The sequence below is a fragment of the Vitis riparia genome, chromosome 18, assembly GCF_004353265.1.
Source record: "Vitis riparia cultivar Riparia Gloire de Montpellier isolate 1030 chromosome 18, EGFV_Vit.rip_1.0, whole genome shotgun sequence".
Lineage (NCBI taxonomy): Eukaryota > Viridiplantae > Streptophyta > Magnoliopsida > Vitales > Vitaceae > Vitis > Vitis riparia.
The window spans coordinates 23,389,889-23,410,530 of NC_048448.1; the positions used below are offsets into that span (position 1 = coordinate 23,389,889).

Genomic DNA, 20,642 nt, shown 5'->3' on the forward strand with positions numbered 1-20,642 from the left:
AGAAAACTAATTAAAGATGTAAGAAATGCGAAGAAAAAACAAACTAAAGAGAAATTACAATAAATGATATTTCGGTGAGATTTGTTTTCTGATTTGAAGTCTGGATGGAAAACAAACACATGTATTAGGGCTTTTAGTCCCCTTTAGCATCATGTTTCTCCCATTTCTTGACAAATTTTAATGCAATCCCAATATGAAGGCCCATCCTTCGCATCTCCTTTTGGAAAAGAAAAAAGAGAGAGAGAGAGAGAAAGAAAAAGCATTAATGGTTTCCAAATGATGAGACTGGTGGACCAATCAACCACCATGAGATGTTATATTATGAAGTTTCCTCTTCATTATTGGATATAATATAATAAAATTGAAGTGATTTGTGCAGTAAAGCTACAAAATAATCAGCCCTTTTCATATTTAATTATCATTTTTGGACTTTATGGGTAAGCTCAATTATTACATTAGTGCAGCACCATGAAAAAAAAATGCATTTCTCCAGTATTGATCATGTCTAACTGGTCTAGTACTCTTTAGGGATGCTCAAATTGACTCCTGTCTTGAGTTCCACATTGTGATTCCCTTGTTGAGATTAAGATTGAAGGAAATGCGTACATGATCCTTCATGTTCATAATAGCTAAAAATCATCAGTACATTCTCTAAATTGGCCTAGCTAGTGTATCCCCTATACTCATGATAGGTTTCACCAAATGTTTCTGCCTTCTCTTTAGCAATGGTGCATTAAGTGGTCTGTTTTCCCAGTAGGAGATCAGCTAGAACTAAGCTTTCCTGGCACAGTTGGATGAAGTATTGATCATCGTCCAAGAAATAAAACTTTCTCTAAATTTGATTAATCTCCGGCCGTTGGGGCTGGGCGAGATGCGGTTGTTTTTTTATGTTTTGTTTTATTATTACTATGAACAAAAAATAAACATATATTTTCCTTGTGATCGATCCTAATCAAATACGACACGGAGAAAAATTAAATAAGCTGCAACTTGCAAGTCGGGCTCTTTGGTAGAACCCAGGACATATAATATATTGGCACAAGGCCTTAAACCTTTTGTATTTCTCCCACTCACTCCTTTGGGCAATTTTGGGAGTTGTAGTGGACTTATGTATACTATTGTCCCTTACGTTGTCTGCTTTCCACCCCACCCACACCCCCCCCCCCCCCCCCCCCCCCCTCCTTTTTTTATATATATATATTAAAATATCCTTTCTCTCACCCTTATATTTTCTTACTAATTTGATCCCCATAAGGCTCATGTGGCAAGCTTAATATTTATGAATCCTTTAGAGGAATGAGAATTTCTTGAAAAACTTGGGTCTAGTCTCAATAAAGAAACCATGGCTAAGATTCAAATCTCGATGTATGTTGGGTGTTTAGCATGTTCTGTGATTCTTAATGTGTTGCTTCTGAGCAATTATGTGTATGTGGGTGGGAAGGGGGAGCTGAGTTGGAGCAGAAGAGCAGCAGAAGAAGCAGAAGCAGTGGCAGCAGTGTCATGCTCAGGCCACGGAAGAGCGTACTTGGATGGTTTGGTTGTTGATGGAAGCCCTGTTTGTGAGTGCAACTCCTGCTTTGGAGGCCCTGACTGCTCTCAATTCGCGCCTGATTGTGTTGCAGATGCTGACAGGTATGTATATAAATCTCTCTCTCCCACCCCGAAGTTCTAGTGATATTGTTGTTGAAAGAAATAGTAAATACTAAGATGAGACTCAAAGTTTGATTGTAGTTTTTTAGTTTGAGAATAAATGAAATGAATGAGATGATCAAACTGATAAAAGAACCTTCATGAAGACTTGTTCAGATTTTGTTTGCGGATCACTGAGGGATCCGGAGTCATCTTGCTACCTTTGAAGAAATTGCTTGACTTCCCCATTAGAATTAAAAAAACCCAAAATTTTATTCCATTATTAACCTTGTAGGCCAAGAAATTTCATTGGGTCTTTCACAAGGAAAATTTTCCTTTCCCACTTGAAGAAGTCTATCAAAACAAGGGCCAAAGGTTAGTGGTCAAGTGGATTTGGACCCATTGGTTAGTGGTCAAGTGAATTTGGATGTATGCCGAAGCGTGAGTAATAAATAAAAAGACGAAAATACATGGGGAAGCAATGGCATGGAAATTGGGTAAAATAGTCATGGTTAGAGAGCAAATCGATTCACTTTATACTCACAAAGAGTAATTATAATTAATTTAAAATTCTCAAATCCTAAAGTTTTGGTCACACCCAAAAGACTCATAAGTTCGGTGAAAATCTTTACATACTCTTTCCCTCATTTCATAAAGATATTTTATAACATATTTCCGTGACAAAATCTCATTATAAATATTTCCTTTATCAAAATACTTCGACATAGATTCAAATAAAATTTAGAACATTTTTAACAATTTTCACATTGGTTCAATTTCTCAAGTTTATAAGCATCGTCTTATCCTCGAGTATTAAATTATACTTATTTATACATACGAATAGTACTCAAGCTTTCATTTTCAACAAAATGAGAAATGAATAATGTCTAAATAATGTTTGAATTTATTTGTTGGAGCAACTTTGATCAAGATATATATATCAAGTGTATTTTCCCGATGTATGGATCTTCAATATATCTATCCCAATGAAATGCATTCCCCAATTTTAATTACGATATTTCACAACAACATATTTTATTCTAGCATGAAAGATTTGATTATTTGCCAAATGAACGATACTTTGTTGAATGACATGTCCTAGGAGCTACTAACATGGAGCTGAGTAGATTGAAGTGGAAGTAGTTAAATAAGTTAGTCATGTGGAAGATTTACCTATTCCTTAGGAAGTATTTGTTTTCTATTCTTTAGGAAGTATCTATAGGTAGCAGGTTTGTTGCTATTTTTTATGTTTTTCTGTTTTAAGCTAGCTATAAAACTAAGTACTTTGAAGCTTAATAAAATATATATCACTTCAGATTTCTCAACATTCTGTTGCTTCCTGAGAGTTTCTACACTTTGTTTCTATCAAAACCCACAAATTAGTATCAAAGTCAAGTTCTTGAGTAACTTGTGAGGTGAGTGAGCCAAAAAAAAACCCACAAACAATATCCAGAATGACCTCAAAAGCTTCACTGAATGCACTGGCACCTTCAGTGTTTGATGGAATAAATTATCAAGTGTGGGTTATCCGTATGGAAGCCTACCTTGATGCTAGTGATTTGTGGGAAGCTGTTAGTGAGGAATATGAAGTTCCTCCTCTGTTCGACAATCCAACTATGGCTCAGATAAAACTACACAATGAGAGGAGGCAAAGGAAATCAAAGGCAAAAGCTAACCTATTTGCAGCTGTCTCATCTACAATTTTTACCAGAATCGTGACACTAAAGACAGCAAATGAAATATGGAACTTCCTGAAGAAGGAATATGAAGGAAATGAACAAGTCAAAGGTATGCAAGTGCTGAACCTGATTAGAGAATTTGAGATGCAAAGGATGAAAGAATCAGAAACAATCAAGGATTACTCAGACAGACTTCTTAGTATTGTTAACAAAGTAAGACTTCTTGGTATTGACTTTTCTGATTCTAGAATAGTTCAGAAAATTTTTATAACAGTTCCTGAAAAGTTTAAGACTACAATATCATCTCTAGAAAACTCAAAAGATGTGTCAAGTATCACCTTGGCAGAGCTGTTGAATGCATTACAGGCTCAAGAACAAAGGAGGCTTATGAGACAAGAAGGATCTATGGAGGGTGCATTTCAGGCCATATCTCAGTATAAGAAAGAGATGCAAAGCAACAATAATAGCAGCAACAACACTCAAAAGTTTCCACCATGTCCTTACTGTAAAAAATCCAATCATCCACAAAAAATATGTTGGTGGAGGCTAGATGTAAGATGTCACAAGTGTGATCAGCTGGGGCATGTGGAAAGGATATGCAAATCTCAATAGCAGCAAGGAGAAGTCAAGGCTGTTGTGGAAGAACTTCAAGATGTGCAACTGTTTGTGGTATCATGCTTTGCCACTAACAGCTCCCCAGAAACTTGGCTTATAGACAGTGGTTGTACAAACCATATGACTTATGATCAAGGGCTCTTTAAGGAACTTGACAAAACTGTTACTTCCAAAGTTAGAATTGGAAATGGAGCATATCTTGCAGTAAAAGGCAAAGGAACAATGGCAATTGAAGGCTACACAGGTTTTAAATTAATCTCTAATGTCTTATATGTTCCTAAGATTAATCAAAATATGTTGAGTGTTGGTCAGCTGTTGGAAAAAGGCTATAAGGTGTTGTTTGAGGACAATCATTGCATGATTGCTGATGCACAAGGCAGAGAGGTATTTATAGTCCAAATGAAAGGAAAAAGCTTTGCCTTGGATTTGATGCAAGAAGAGCAGGCTGCAATTCACAAAGAAGAAAGCAATACAATGCTTTGGCATAGGCCTTTGGGGCACTTTCATCATACCGCCCTTCTCTTTATGAAGAAGAACGATCTTGGAGAAGGCTTGCTTGAATTAGAGGTGAAGCCTCCTACCTGTGTAGCTTGTCAGTACGGGAAACAAACAAAACTTCCTTTCCCAAAAAACAAGGTCTGAATAGCTACTCAGAAGTTGCAGTTAGTACACACTGATGTGGGAGGACCTCAGAGAACACCATTACTGAATGGTAGTAAGTTTTATATTGCTTTTATTGATGATCACACAAGAATGTGTTGGATTTATTTCATGAAATTTAGATATGAAGTTGTTGACATCTTCTGGAAGTTTAAAGCTTGGGCTGAAAATCAAAGTAAATGTAAAATGCAAGTGATCAGGTCTGATAATGGAGCTGAATACACCTCGGAAAAATTTAACAAATTTTATGAGGATGCAAGCATTGAGCACCAACTTACAACACCTTATACCCCTCAATAGAATGGAGTCGTTGAGAGAAAAAATAGAACAATTATGGAAATGACAAGGTGTTTGCTGCATGACAAAGGGCTGCCAAAGAAATTCTGGGTTGAGATTGCACATACATCAGTCTTTCTGCTGAATAGACTACCAATAAACAAAAGCTTTGCAACAAAATACTCTATTTGAAGCATGGTATGGCTATAAACCAAGGCTACAAAATTTAAAAATATTTGGTTGTCTTTGTTTCTCTTATATTCCACATGTTAAGAGAGTTGGATAAGAAAGTAGAAGCTAGGATCTTTATAGGCTATAGCTCAATATCAAAGGCTTATAGAATCTACCTTCCAGAAAACAACAAAGTAATAGTTAGCAGAGATGTCAAATTCTTCGAATCAAAAAGTTGGAGTTGGGAGAATGATAAGAAGCTTGAGTTTAAAGAGAATCTTGAGTTCCAAAAAGACCTTGAGTTTCAGGAGGAGAATAACAATATTGATGATGAACCTGTCAGGGGAACCAGATCACTCTCTGACATCTATCAGAGGTGCAATGTTGTTATAATAGAGCCTGCAGATTATGAAGAAGTTGCAATTGATAAAAAATGGATGGATGCAATAAAGAAGGAGTTCAAAATGATTGAAAAAAAACTAACTTAGGAGCTAGTGGACAAACCAACACACAAAAGGGCAATTGGAGTCAAGTGGGTTTATAGAACCAAACTCAATTTTGATGGTTCTATAAATAAACACAAGGCAAGATTGGTTGTCAAAGGATATGCTTCGATGTTTGGGGTGGATTTCTCTGAGACTTTTGTCCCAGTTGCTAGATTGGACACTATAAGAATGTTGTTGGCTCTTGTTGTTCAAAAGGGCTGGAATATACATCAGATGGATGTCAAATCAGCCTTCTTGAATGGATACTTGGAGGAAGAAATTTTTGTGGAGCAGCCTGAAGGTTTTATTGTTAAAGGAATGGAGGAGAAAGTATATTTGCTGAAAAAGGCTTGTATGGTTTAAAACGGGCACCAAGGGCCTGATGCAGCAGGATTGATTCACATTTGTTAGGCTTAGGCTTTACAAAAAGCCTAAGTGAATTTACTCTATACTTCAAGAAGGTTTGTGATGAAACACTTGTGGTATCTTTATACGTTGATAATCTACTTGTGATAGGAAGCAGTATGGGGCAAATTGACAATTTCAAAAAGGAAATGAATGATGTTTTTTAGTTGCCTGATCTTGGGAGGATGACATTCTTTCTTGGCATGGAGGTACAATAAAAGCATAATGAGATCTTCATATGTCAATAGAAATATGCCAAGGAAATCCTGAAAAAGTTCAAGATGGAAGAGTGCAATCCAAGTGCAACTCCAATGAATCAAAATGAGAAGTTTTGCAAAGAAGATGGGGCTGAAAAAGCCGATGAAAGGCTTTACAGGACCATTATCGGGTGCTTGATGTACCTAACGACAACTAGACCAGATATTATGAATGTTGTAAGTTTACTCTCAAGGTATATGCATTGTGCTAGTGAAATTCACTTTCAAGTAGCAAAAAGAATTGTTAGATATGTCAAGGGTACAATTGACTATGGTATGAGGTTTTGTCAAGTTAAAAACTTTATTCTCCATGGTTATTCAGATAGTGATTAGGCAGGTTTTGTTGATGACATGAGAAATACTTCAGGTTATTGTTTCGGCTTTGGTTCTGCTATTTTTTCATGGTGTTCCAAAAAGCAAGAAGTCATAGCTCAATCCACAGCAGAAGCAGAATATGTAGTTGTTGTTGCTGCTATGAATCAGGCTCTCTAGATCAGGAAATTGATGGCTGACTTGTTTATGGAGCAAAAGGAAAGCACACAAATACTCGAAGACAACCAAGTTGCAATTTCAATTGCAAATAATCCGGTGTTCCATGGAAAAACAAAACATTTCAAGCTAAAACTCTATTTCCTAAGAGAGATACAGAAGAAGGGAGAAATACAGTTGGTCTACTGCAAAATAGAAAGTCAGAATGCTGATATCTTAACCAAGCCACTTCCCAAAGCTAGATATGAGTTCTTGAGGCAAAGGCTGGAGTCTGCAGCTCCAGAGACAAGGAGAAGTGTTGAATGACATGTCCTAGGAGCTGCTGACATAGAGCTAAGTAGACTGAAGTGGAAGTAGTCAAATAAGTTAGTCGTGTGGAAGATTTACCTATTCCTTAGGAAGTATTTGTTGGTTTGTTTCTATTCTTTAGGAAGTATCTATAGGTAGCAAGTTTGTTGCTATTTTTTATGTTTTTCTGTTTTAAGCTAGTTGTATAAATAAGTACTTTGAAGCTTAATAAAATATATATCACTTCAGATTCCTCAACGTTCTGTTGCTTCCTGAGAGTTTCTACACTTTGATTCTATTAAAACCCACATACTTTGACTATTACAATGTAGTAATATACTTGTTCAAGTCCAAGATGCTCCCAAAGCCTTCCAACCAGCTAGCAAGTCCAGAAAAGTAAACAAACAACTAGTCATGTACCTCTTTGAGTTAATGCTTACTACGTAATTTGAATCAACATATTCGATGATTTTAATGGACACACTTTCTCTATTACGTACATAAAATTCTTGAATCATGAGTAGCGGTAAGTATCTAAGAAATCATTTTAAATTACTCCAATGCTCTTTTCTCAAATTCTTCATATAGTAACAGATTAACATGTTGTTCAGACTTTCAACTTTCCCATTTCTAACAGAAGTTGCCAAGAAACAGTGCTTAAGGGATGAATTGTGTATCCATGGTTTTCTCCTCTAAAGAAAGAAAATCACAATTGATGATATTGAACTTGGATGATTCTGTTTTTCTTGATTCACTGCCAATGCTACTATTAGTGTAACTTGGTTTTGTTTGAACTTTGCAGTGGGGATCCGCTCTTCTTGGAGCCCTTTTGGATCCAGAATGCTGCTAGCAGTGCCATGCTAGTAGCTGGGTGGCATCGGATGAGCTATACGTTTACAAACCAGTCATTGATCTCACAACTCCTCGAAGATCACATTCGAAAATACACACTGCTGTCGGAAATGCAGTGACACAAGGTAGGTTCATTGTCTTTGGCGCTGGCTCAACCCAACTCCTCAATGCTGCAGTGCATGCCCTTTCACCAGACAATTCATCAGCCCCAGCTAAAGTCGTGGCATCCTTCCCTTTTTACCCGGTTTGTCTCACCGCCTGCATTTGCTTCATCTTCCATTTCTGGGATGCCATTGAGTATATGAAATGAAATGACTTGATTGAAGTGAACTTTCACATAGGTTTATCAACTACAAACAGATTTCTTTAGATCAGTGAATTTTCAGTTTCAAGGAGACGCATCCCTGTGGAAGAACAAATCAGACAGTACCTTGAATTTCATTGAGTTTGTGACTTCGCCAAATAATCCTGATGGGCAGCTGAAAAAAGCAGTGCTTCAGGGTCCACATGTGAAGACTATTCATGATCATGCCTATTATTGGCCGCACTTTACAGCAATTCCAGCACCTGCGGATGAAGATCTCATGATATTTACCCTTTCTAAGCTTACTGGTCATGCAGGCACTAGATTAGGGTAACAATTAACCTTACTATCAATCTAATTATGCAGTACTTATGATCGATGTTACAAAAATTCTTTTAATCTATTTCAAATTTTCAAGGACTCATACTGTTTCCATGGTCAAGCCTTAGAATTCTGCATAAACACCTTCGATTTCTGTCTTACAAGTAGACTTGCATTGCTATTCCTTGTACAGATGGGCACTGATAAAGGATGAAGCTCTATACCAGAGAATGTCAACTTATGTGAAAAGGAATATCCTAGGTGTTTCCAAGGACACACAGTTAAGAGCTTTGAAACTTCTTAAAGTAGCCCTGGAGGGGAGCGGAAAGGACATATTTGAATTTGGTTACACAACAATGAAGGAACGCTGGGAAAGACTGAGCAATGCATTATCAGAGTCAAAACGTTTCTCTATTCAGGAAATTGCACCACAGTACTGCACCTTTTTCAAAACAGTCAGGGGTCCTTCTCCAGGTGATTCTCATTCTTAAGATCCGAAACTTTCCGAGTATGAAAGTTATGTTGGTTTATTTATCATTTACCCATATCTAATGGCTTGCCAATTAATCATACTTAGGAATTAGAAGTATGAGTACAGCAAATACAAGTAAATAATGTTACACAAAACAGTCAATACTGAGATGAAAATTGGAAGTATTGAAATTATCGTCATCATTATCATCCATATTTAGACACCAAGGATTAAATTTCTTCCTGCTATACTTGTGCTCACCATCTGTTCCTTCTCGTTTAATATTTATGATTTCCTTTCCATGCAACCCTTACTACAAACCCAAAAGGACATTTCTCTGTTGGATTCTAGCTAGCTGAGAATTTTTTTCAGATGGAAACAAATTAATATTTCGGCCATGGCTTGGAAAATATGTTAACCGTTTGATCCTGCAATATGTAGACACATCCATTGGCACTTCCCTGCTACTGCATCAATTTGTAGTAATAAACTCTTTAATCTTCATGCTACAGAAGGAAGGATGAGATCATTAATTCAAAGCAAACATAGGACAAAGGAAAGATTACATGCAACTATTTGTAAAAAGTAAGAAACCAGCATAAGGACCCAATAGGAAACTCATAGAAAGCTAAGTTCAGGGTGGACATAGATCTGCAACAACTGTCTTCAACATCAAGACTCTTCCTATTTGACTGACAGCCATACATCCATCCAATTAAAGGAACCAAACTCCTTGTAGGATTGATCAATACTCTGGCCAATCCAAACATCCAAATTCCAAGGCCATCTGCTCCACACAAACACTTTTGAATCCTCTTCACTCAGAAGTTACTAAAGCCCGTTGAAGTCACCTCAAATCAAACTGTCCAACAAATCTAGGATCCCTGCATCATCAGTGACCAAACCACAAACCATTTGTTTAATTTGAACAATCAATACTGTTAACTAGACTACCATGAAGATCTCTGAAGACTCATGTATTGGATTGCAAAGTCTCAATCAATCTTGTTGCGCTACATAGAGGATATTGGGGTGTCGAATTCCCTCTGAACTCCCGTGGGTAGATCTGCCCAACCAGTTTGCGAGGCCTCTGGATAAATTTTCTTTTATCTATGAGTGACAAGTTTACCCTGTTGTATTCTAAGGTTTCGTTAGGAAAAAAGGTAATGTGATCTGTGAAACAAAGAAAAAATAACAGAGAGACAACACTAAGAAACAGAGAAGAATACTGGAAGATATGAACGGAATGAGATAATTTTATTGAGCTGGACTGATATGCTTTATATAGGCAAACCAGTTACGTAAAAATAGAAACTAACAGTTGCTTCCATTATTCTAGCCACAGAATACTAACAACTTCCTATAATTAGCAAAGCAATAATTGAAACTAACGAACTGCAAGAGAATAGGACAACTTTGCTGACTTGATCAGCTTTATTTTTGCACGTTTTTGGTGTTGTAATTTTAACATCCCCTCTCAACACCAGCATCTTCTCTGTTAATCATCCCAAGCTGTCGACAGAAATCTTCAGACTTATTGCTGCTCAAGCTTTTTGTAAACAAATCTGCAATTTGATCCTTTGTGTTAACATGCTTGAGCTCAATTTCTTCTTGTAAGACCTTCTCCCTGATAAAGTGATAGTGCACTTCTACGTGCTTGGTCCTTGCATGGAAGACTGGATTTTCAGCCAAACGTATGGCTGATTGGTTGTCACAGTATATGACTGCTGCTTTTGTTGGCTGACGCAAATCTTTTAGCAACCGTATGAGCCAAGTACTCTCCTGTGCTGCCATTGCTGTGGCTCGATATTCTGCTTCCGTTGTTGATAAAGACACCGTTGGTTGTCTCTTGCTGCACCAAGTAACTGCTCCCCATCCAAGCATAAAAACATAGCCAGTAGTTGAACGTCGAGTGTCATGATCACCTGCATAATCAGCATCACAGAATCCAACAAGTCTGCAATCTCCATTTTTCTTGTACAGAATGCCTTCATTGAGTGTCCCCTTCACATATCTTAACACTCGACGAACTGCTTCCAAATGTGACTTCTTTGGATTTTGCATGTATCGACTTAATACACCAACTGCGTGAGAAATATCTGGTCTGCTTAAAGTTAAGTAGATTAAGCTACCTACTAATTGCCGATACATTGTTGCATCTTCTAGGTCCTTTCCTTCGAGAGCACAAACCTTTGCATTTAGTTCCATCGGAGTTGAAACTGGTTTACAATTAGACATTCCAAACTTTGTCAAGAGCTCCCATGCAATATTTCTTCTGATGAAGGACCAGCCCTTCATGAGTATTAATCAACCTCTAGGCCAAGAAAATGCTTGAGCTGGCGAGTTCTTTCATTTGGAACCGTATGGACAAATTCTCTTTTGTTAAGAGAATTTCTTCTTCATAATCTCCTGTTACAATTAAATCATCCACATACACTAACACAATAGCTATTTGTGTTCACAAACTTGACAAACACACTACAATCTGCAGATGTTACCAAATAGCCCGCTATATGTTAGGAATTCAGCAATTTTTCCAATTACCAGGCTCTTGGAGCTTGTTTAAGGCCATATAGCGCCTTTCGTAGCTTGCAAACATATTCTGGATGATCTTGATTCTCGAATCCCATTGGTTGAGACATGTAAATTTCCCGATCCAGTTCTCCATGTAGGAAGGCATTCTTTACATCCATTTTGCCACAAGTTCCAACTTTTGTTTGCTGCAAGTGCAAGTAGAACCCTCACCGTTGTAATCTTTGCAACTGGACTGAAGGTTCGTCGTAGTCTAGGCCATACTGCTGAGAAAAACCCCGAGCAACCAGGCGTGCCTTGTATCTTTCAATTAATCCATCTGTGCGACGTTTAATTTTATAAACCCATTTGCATGAAATAGGCTTCACACCTGTCGGCTTTGGTACAAGCACCCATGTCTGATTTTGTTCCAATGCAGCAAATTCCTCTTCCATGGCTTTATTCCACTCCACATGAATTTGTGCATCTTCAAATGTCTCAGTCTGCTGCAATTTCTTCTTTTGTTATTGCAGCATTAGCATATTTAGGATTTGGCCTTCTAGTTCTTGTTGACCGTCGAGGTTCAGTTGGATCTGCTATGCTCTCCTTCTTCTTCACTTGGACAATTCATACACGCCTGTTTGCCAAGGATGTCTGCTGCTCTCTTCTTCTTCTTCACTTGTTTGGCCTTTGTCCTCAACTGAAACTTCTCCCTCACCTGATTCCAGTTGAAAATGGATAGGGTGCAAGAGTCTGAAACTGGTTTTGTTTCTTTTTCGGCTGGCCACCATGAAGATGCTTCATCAAACACCACATTTCGTGATGTATAACACTTCCCAGTCATAGCATCAACAACATTTCCAGCCTTTTCTTTGACTGTCATAACCCACAAAAATACACTTCACAGCTTTCTTATCAATTTTGCTACGTAAATGATCAGAAATAAACACATAGCACACACACCCAAAAACACGAAAATAGCTGACCACAGGTTTCATGTTCCATAATTTTCAAAGGGTGAAAGAAAGCATAACCGTTGTTGTGGAAGCCTGTTGATCACATACGCAGCAGTCTTCATGGCTCTGCCCAGAAACGTCTAGGGACATTTTTTGCATGGAGCATGCATCGACAAATTTCTGTGAGGTGTCTGTTCTTCCTTTCTGCGATGCATTCTGTTGTGGGGTATTGGCACATGTGAATTGATGACTTATTCGATGACTCTGTAAGAACTTGAAGAATTCATCTGACGTATATTCTCCCCCATTATCCGTGCGTAGAGACTGAATATGTCCACCAGTTTCGGCTTCTGCTGCACTCTTGAATTCTTTGAATTTTGATAATGTTTCAGATTTCTCCTTCTGAAATATATCCATACATACCGTGAAAAGTCATCAATAAAGGTCACCATGTACCTCATTCCACTGAGGGATGCTTGTTTTACCGGGCCAAACACATCAGAATGAACCAATTCTAATGGTTTCTTTGCTTTGAATTTTGACTCTTCAATACGGCAATTGGTGTGCCTTTTCCATATTGACATCCTTCACATACCACATCTATTTTTACTTCAAGTTGAGGAAGACCTTCCACCATTGATTTCTTCATCATCACAGCCAGCTTTGAATAGCTGACATGACTCAATCGTGAGTGCCATAAATCTGGTGTTTCATTCTTCCTGGTCTTATCTATGTATGCAGTTTCTGCTGACATTACATAGACTGATTCTCGCCTCTGACCCTTCATTAGTGGCTCCTCTGTAACCTCAAGATTGTGATAACTCTCACATCTTGTGGACCAAATAAAACATAATGCCCAGCCGATGTTAACTGTGACACCGAGAGAAGATTTTTCTTCATACCTGGAACATGGTAAACCTTCTGCAGTGCAACTTCATTGTCACTGTGATGGTTAGAAACCATTGTATTACCAACATGAGCTATTGGTAGTTTGAATTGTTGGCTGTTATTACCACACGATTTCCCTTGTATTCTGTCAAATTTTGCAGCTTCTCCTTATCTCCAGTCATGTGATTGAACAGCCGGAGTCTACAATCCAGTCACTTTCATAATCAATTTGATCAGACATATTTGTTGTGAAGGCTGTTCATCATCTTCTCCTGCTATAGATATTGTCTGAATATCCCATTCGGCTTCAATTCTGGTGTTAACAACATCACACAGAATCGTTGTTGCAGTAAGAGCCAGTTCATTGTCTTCTTCCTCTGTGACAAGTAGTGCCTCTGCATCCCATTCATCTTCAACTTTAGAGGTAGCAACATTACTCTCCATGTATTTTTTCTGCAAATTACAGACTCTGGCCATATGACCTCTCTTCCCGCAATTGTAACATTTACCTTCAAATTTCTTGTTGTTGCTTTGATTTTTCCCAGCCTCCCATTGAATGGTTGCCTTCTGCACTTTGATTTTTTCCAGCCTTCTGCACCTTGATTTTTCCAGCCTCCCATTGCACGATTGCCTCCTGCACCTTGATGACTTTTGATCTTGTCACTGTACTTTTTCACTCCACCATTTCCATACTGCTTAAAGTTCTTGCTGCCTTTGCTGACGTAGAGTGCTTCCTCTTCACCCTTGGTTGAAGCTCCTCCCATTTGCTTAGCTAAGGCTTCTTGTCCAGCAAGCAAATTCTCAAACTCAACAAGTGATGGTTGGTTTTGCCATCCTTGTACTGCAGCAACAAAGCTTCTGAATTCTGGACGTAAACCATGAATGATTATTCTTTTCATCCTGGTTTCACCAATTGGAGCTTCTGTATCCAATTCAGAAATCTCTCTGCATAAAGTCTTCACTTTATGAAAGAACTGGGCAACAGGAAGCTCACGTTGAGCTACTGACAGCAGTTCACTCTCCAGTAGTTGGAGTTTTGTGTCATTCTTCTTGGAAAATAGCTTGGCAAATGTATTCCAAGCTTCATGAGGAATTTTGGCATCTCGAATATGTTCCAGCACATCTTCTTCTATTGTAGTTTTCAAAGCAAACATTGCTTTGCCTGCCTTTATCTTCCATTTGCGTAGAGTACCGCTTGCATCTTCAGCCTCTGGTTGTGTAATTTCACAACCACTCACAACTTCCCACAAATCTTGGCCCTGCATGTAAGACATCATGCATGTTGACCAAGTTTTGTAGTTCTGATTGTTGAGCTTCTTAATCCCTCCAATGACTTGAAGATCACCCATCTCACTCTCTCTTTTCCTCACGTGTTTAACTCTCAATACTCTCTTTTCCTTACGTGTTTAGCTCTCAAAAAACAGAAACAAAGATCTCTCTTAAACAAGGCTCTGATACCAATTGTGAAACAAAGAAAAAATAACAGAGAGACAACACTAAGAAACAGAGAAGAATACTGGAAGATATGAACGGAATGAGATAATTTTATTGAGCTGGACTGATATGCTTTATATAGGCAAACCAGTTACGTAAAAATAGAAACTAACAGTTGCTTCCATTATTCTAGCCACAGAATACTAACAACTTCCTATAATTAGCAAAGCAATAATTGAAACTAACGAACTGCAAGAGAATAGGACAACTTTGCTGACTTGATCAGCTTTATTTTTGCACGTTTTTGGTGTTGTAATTTTAACATGATCGGCCACAAATTTGAGGAAAAGGAGAGCTTTTACCATCAAAACCCCTTCTATCTTCCTTTGATCAATGGATTCTTGAGCATCGGTGTGCTTCATAGACATGGACGTAGAGATCGCATTAATCACTAAACCACGATAAAATCTCTTTGTTTTTCTTATTTTTTTCTTGCTCCTGTGTATGGGTTTGTTAACAGCATGCACTAATCCCTTTCTGCCAATTCAAGAGGTCATGAATGCTAAAATGTTGAAATTTGCATTTTGACAATTTTATTCTCATGGCAGCTTATGCATGGTTGAAGTGTGAAAGAGAAGAGGATAAAGAGTGTTACACGGTCCTCAAAGAAGCCGGCATCATTGGTCGTGAAGGTAATCTGTATGGTGCTGAGACTAGTTATGTGCGGCTCAGCCTCCTCAAAAGCCAGGATGACTTTGATGCATTGCTGCACAAATAAACAAGTTAGTGGCCCAGGAAGATGGCACCAAAAGTATTATTTGAAGTATACATCAAGCATCAGTTGATTATAAGCTGATGACATATTTAGCCATCAATTACTTAGGTGTAATAAGGGTGGCCATGTCTATTGTCCTGACCGAGACTTCAAAACTTCTGTTCTTGTAGTATGGTTCAGAGCTTATTTCATACCTGTGAATCTGCCTCTAGACCATAGAGCTGCAACAAATTTATCATATATGTTCGCAGAACTCTATCAGAAGGTTGTAGTTTTTGGTTTACCAAGATATGATAAATCCATTAGGAGTGGATAGAAATTGGAGAGTGATGTTTCAGTTATGCAGACCATGAAGGTACACACGGATTCTTTAGTCTCTGTTGATAATGGATAGGAACAAGATGAATAACAGATCGATGCTCAGACAGCTTGCAGATATTCCCAATACCTCATTGATCAATGAATTAGCTCTTTGATTTTATTGCTTAATGAACCACCTTCCAGAGCAGAAATATCTTGCCAGTGACATGGTTTGTTATGTGTCATGCAGCAACTTCTTGCCACTGTTGCATGAATGCTAAACCCAATTACTCAAAACACTCCAAATCATAGGAGCATATATCATTGACTAATTATAATATTGCAAGTTCTAACCAACAGAATAGTACAGAAGATTGAAGTAATTAGCCTTCTAAGAAGAAATAACACAAATTCTCTTCATTTTGTATACACAAAATACGTTCTGGTTTTTGCTACCCCAACTTTTCCTCTCTATCCTTTCCATCTGTTCTTTCCTTTCACCTTGGTGGCCCCACTAAACCTGGAAATGCTAGAAGTGATGCGTCACTTTATGTTTGAGGTGGATAGGCGAGTGGATGTGTCTTCTTTCACGTGCTGAAGATCCTAATTTCGAAACTGATAACTGTAGTTTTTTCAAAAACAAGGATAAAGAAAAACAGAAAGATAAGCACGTCTTCAACAATAACCATAGTAACATCATCCTCCATTATTCAGGCAGGCCTGAGGCTCTTCATCACTTGTTGCAATTACATCCAAGTCAAGTTCATCCCAAGGTCATTAGGCTATTGATGGATTGTCCTTAATCACCGAAATTGTAACTAGTGCTGATAGGAAAAATATGTGGAAGCTATCGGAGAAAGGGAGTTTTTGACTCCTAGATGATGATAAACGACAGGATGTCTCTTGGCATTTTGGCCGACTAGGTGGATCTTTTCCTATATTTTACTATTTTACGTAGTTGACAGACTGATTTCGAGATGTGAATAGCTTCTAACTGTCCTTGTAGAGGACCACAGGAGGTTCGATTATAGTGTGTCGGCAACAATCAGCTCAAAGTGCTGGCAGCCGCACTTGAAAAATCTGGCCATGACGAAGGCTTGCTTCTGGAATGAGTAGCTGTGAATAGAGCCCTTATGGAAATTCCCTTGCGCCAACTTGGAACCTTTCGAGACCCAATTGCAGCTTGACGAGGGTCTTCTCAACTGGTTATTTACTCATTTCTACGATTAAATGCAGGCATAGAAAGGTGATCAGAGAAGAAAATTACAAAATTAAAAATATAAAATTTGAGAATCTACTCCAGCTGGACTAATCTTGTTACAAATTTCATATCTTGTTACAAGTTTCAAAATGAAAATAATGGAGAATCCTCCTGCAACTTCGTATTATAAAATTCTTTTAACGGTCTCTCACAAGTCCCAACGTTCATTAAATATTTTTCCTTCTCCCTCCTTAGAAGTAAAAGCCTTGAACTCCAATCAGAACATGGCCAAGATCTCCTTCTGTGCTGAGTGTTTATTGTGTTCCTAGCTCTGCAATCAGACCATGGCCAAGATCCCCATCTCCATCTTTGTTGGGTGTTTACTGGGTTCAGTGATTCTTAATATTTTGTTCATAGCTAATGTATACGTGGGTGGGAGGGGGGAGCTGAGTTGGAGCAGAAAAGCAGCAGAAGAAGCAGAAGCAGTGGCAGCAGTGACATGCTCAGGCCATGGAAGAGCTTACTTGGATGGTTTGGTTGCTGATGGAAGCCCTGTGTGTGAATGCAACTCTCTCAACTCTTACCCGATTGTGTTGCAAACATTGACAAGAGTGAGATTTGTGTTTGGAGAGGAAGAAAATCTCTTGAGAGAACCCAGAAAATTACACAGCTCTAATCTTTCTTTTCTGTTTCTTACAGGACCTTTAAAATGAGTGCAGAGAGAATACGGAGAGAAGGGAAAATAGTAGTTTCAAGAGGTTCCCTCCCTCCTCACACACAAAGAGGGTTCATCCACTTTGAGTTTGCTCTTCAATTGTAAAAAACTAGCTGTTAACAAAGGTTTTGTGAAGACATCAGCAACTTGGTCTACTGAAGGAACAAAGCGGATTTCTAATGTTTTGCAGAACCTTATCTCACACAAAATGCATGTCAATCTCAATATGCTCTATTCGAGCATGGTATACGGGATTGGCTAGTGAAGCTGCTCCTTGATTGTTACACCAAATTACCGGTGAGAATTTGAGTTCAGCTCCCAATTCTCTTAGTAAAAAATGCATCCAAGTTAATTCTACAGTAATAAGAGCCAATGCATGATATTCTGACTCAGTACTTGACCGTGCTGCCGCACTCTGTTTCTTAGAGCTCCAAGATACAAGATTGCCTCCAAAAAACACACAATAGCCACTGGTAAATCATCTGTCATCTGGGCAACTTGCCCAATCAGCATCAGAGAAGCCTACAAGGTCCAACTGTTTGCTAGACTTGAAGTGAAGGTCATGAGTGATGGTCCCTTTCAAGTAACGAAGTACTCTTTTACAAGCTTGCCAATGAACATCAGTAGGACTTTGTAAGAATTGACTCAACTTACTGACCATATATGAGATATTTGGCCGTGTCATTGTGACATGTTGTAAGGCCTCAATAGTACTCCTGTAGAGTAAGGGTTCTACCATAAGGTTTCCATCTCTCTTTGATAAGATTTTTCCTGAGATAGTAGGGGATGGTAGAGGTTTAGCTCCATCCATCTTTGCTCGTTTCAGCAAGTTAGTAACATATTTGGTTTGAGTTAGATACAACCCAATAGTATCCTGAAGAGCTTCTACTCCAAGGAAGAAATATAAGAAGCCAAGGTCTTTAAGTAAAGCTACAATTCAAGTCACTTACTAATTTTAATGCAGCTGCAAAATTGTTACCAGTAATCAAGATGTCATCAACGTAAACCAATAAAATCAGCAAGGTATCTCCAGATTTATACATAAACAAAGATACATCAGATTGTGAGCTGGTAAAGCTCCAACGTAAGAGCATTTGCTTGAGTCTATCAAACCAGGCCCTCGACGCCTACTTCAACCCATAAAGCGCTTTCCTTAACTTGCATACAAAGTGAGGCTTTGAAGAATCAACAAATCCTTCAAGCTGACTCATATACATATCCTCTTGTAAATGCCCATTTAGGAAGGCATTATTTACATCTAATTGACGAATATCCCATCCTTGTTGCACAACCAAAGCCAGAACTACCCGAATGTTAGAAGGTTTAATAACTGGACTGTAGGTTGATTATAGCCAAAATACGTGCTCTAATAGCACATATTCGATATGATTTGTGCACCAAAGGGCGTTCAAATCACCCAACTTGACCTAAATCGATGCTAAGGCCCTAGCCATGAGTTTAATTTGTACTTTGGAGACTTATCTCAAGTTCAAGGAAAGAAAATGGTGCAACTTGAATCACTTTAGATTTTGAAAGGTCAAGAAAGGGTTAAATGAGGAAATAAGTGAGACAAGACTCATGGACCATGAGGAAGGAAAGACAAGGATATCATAAGTTTGGAATATGATAAATGACCATTATGAAGTAAGAAAGAAGGCAAGAAAACATGGAAAATGAGGCATGAAGCAAAATTTAGCTATATGGAAATTTAGAACTCAAAAATTTGATGGTAATATATACTCTAACTTTGAGGACAAATTTGGATCACTTTCCAGGGTCCATTTTATACATACTATATATCGTTTTGAAGCTCAGGAAGTTAGGAGTCCAACGCTTTAAACGGTGTGCAAATCGAAGCTGAAATAAAGAAGTTATGACCATTTGAAAACAACCGCACAAAGTTAAAGGGTCATTTCGAAATGATTTCGAAATTCAACTTATGAATTCGAAATCCACTTCGAAATGACACCAATTCCGAATTCAACCAATGCCACTTTGATGTTTCGCCTCTCCTACCTCGGGAATTGCATCTAGGGCACTCCATTCGCCCTAAGTAGACCCCACACGACTAGAAATCACTATTTTATTATTTTTTTAATCATTTTTAGGTAATTATTTTGTAATAAGTGGCCAATGAGAGTGTATCACATGTTAGGTAATTGATGATATTACATAAACTCTTTTAGTTCTAGGTTTTAGGGATCTTGGATCTTTTTCTGGAGAGTTTGATGTTGAAGATGGAGGAAAACGAAAACTTTGATTTGTTTTCTTTTTCTTATTTATTAAATATATTGTTTTAGGTTCTTTTGATTCAAATTATGGATTTTTACCCTATTATGGATTGTGAATGTGACATCACCCCCATGAAAAGCAAAGAGCCAACTTGGGGCTTGAAGCATGAAAACCTAAGGGCTAAGAATTTTATAGGGACAATGAGTAAATTATTATAATAATGAGATTAATTATTAGTTGGATAACAATTTATCAATTTTTTTTTATCTCATCCTTATGAGTTAGTTTAGGGAAAAATACAATAGGTTATTACCCGATACTAGTGATTCTTAGTAATTCTTGATCATTAGTTATCCTCGTCTTCCCCATGGTTATTTGCCTCAAAACAAAGGTATAAAGAGTAGGAAGAGTTAAAAAGTTAAATCTTAAACTAATAATCAGTTCTAGGATGTTCAAAGAATCAAAGATGAAACCAAGTAGCTAAACAGTCCGAATGAAAACTGAACCTTACCAATTATATTGAAAAAAAAATGAGAAAAAAAAAAAGATAAAAGAAACTATTTTTGGAAATCCCACATCCCAAAGAATCTGTGTTCCCAAAATGCCTAATTAAGAAGAAAAAAAAATTCTCATGACCAGAGTGACGCTCTCAACTTTTTCACAACAAAACCAAGTAGTCATTGTGTAAAAAAAGTCTCATGACCAGAGGGACGCTTCTCAACTTTTT

The 20,642-nt window shown here is 37.9% G+C and overlaps 1 protein-coding gene across 1 annotated transcript; it reads left to right on the forward strand.

Annotated features, from left to right (window-relative positions):
* Positions 1 to 1,256: 1,256 nt before the first annotated feature.
* Positions 1,257 to 15,912, forward strand: LOC117905339 (tryptophan aminotransferase-related protein 3-like). The gene is given in 6 exon segments (XM_034818248.1): positions 1,257 to 1,632; positions 7,757 to 7,896; positions 7,899 to 8,050; positions 8,148 to 8,440; positions 8,625 to 8,905; positions 15,301 to 15,912. Coding segments are annotated over 6 exon segments (1,326 nt in total). The 5' UTR covers positions 1,257 to 1,342; the 3' UTR covers positions 15,471 to 15,912.
* The last annotated feature ends 4,730 nt before the right edge of the window (positions 15,913 to 20,642 follow it).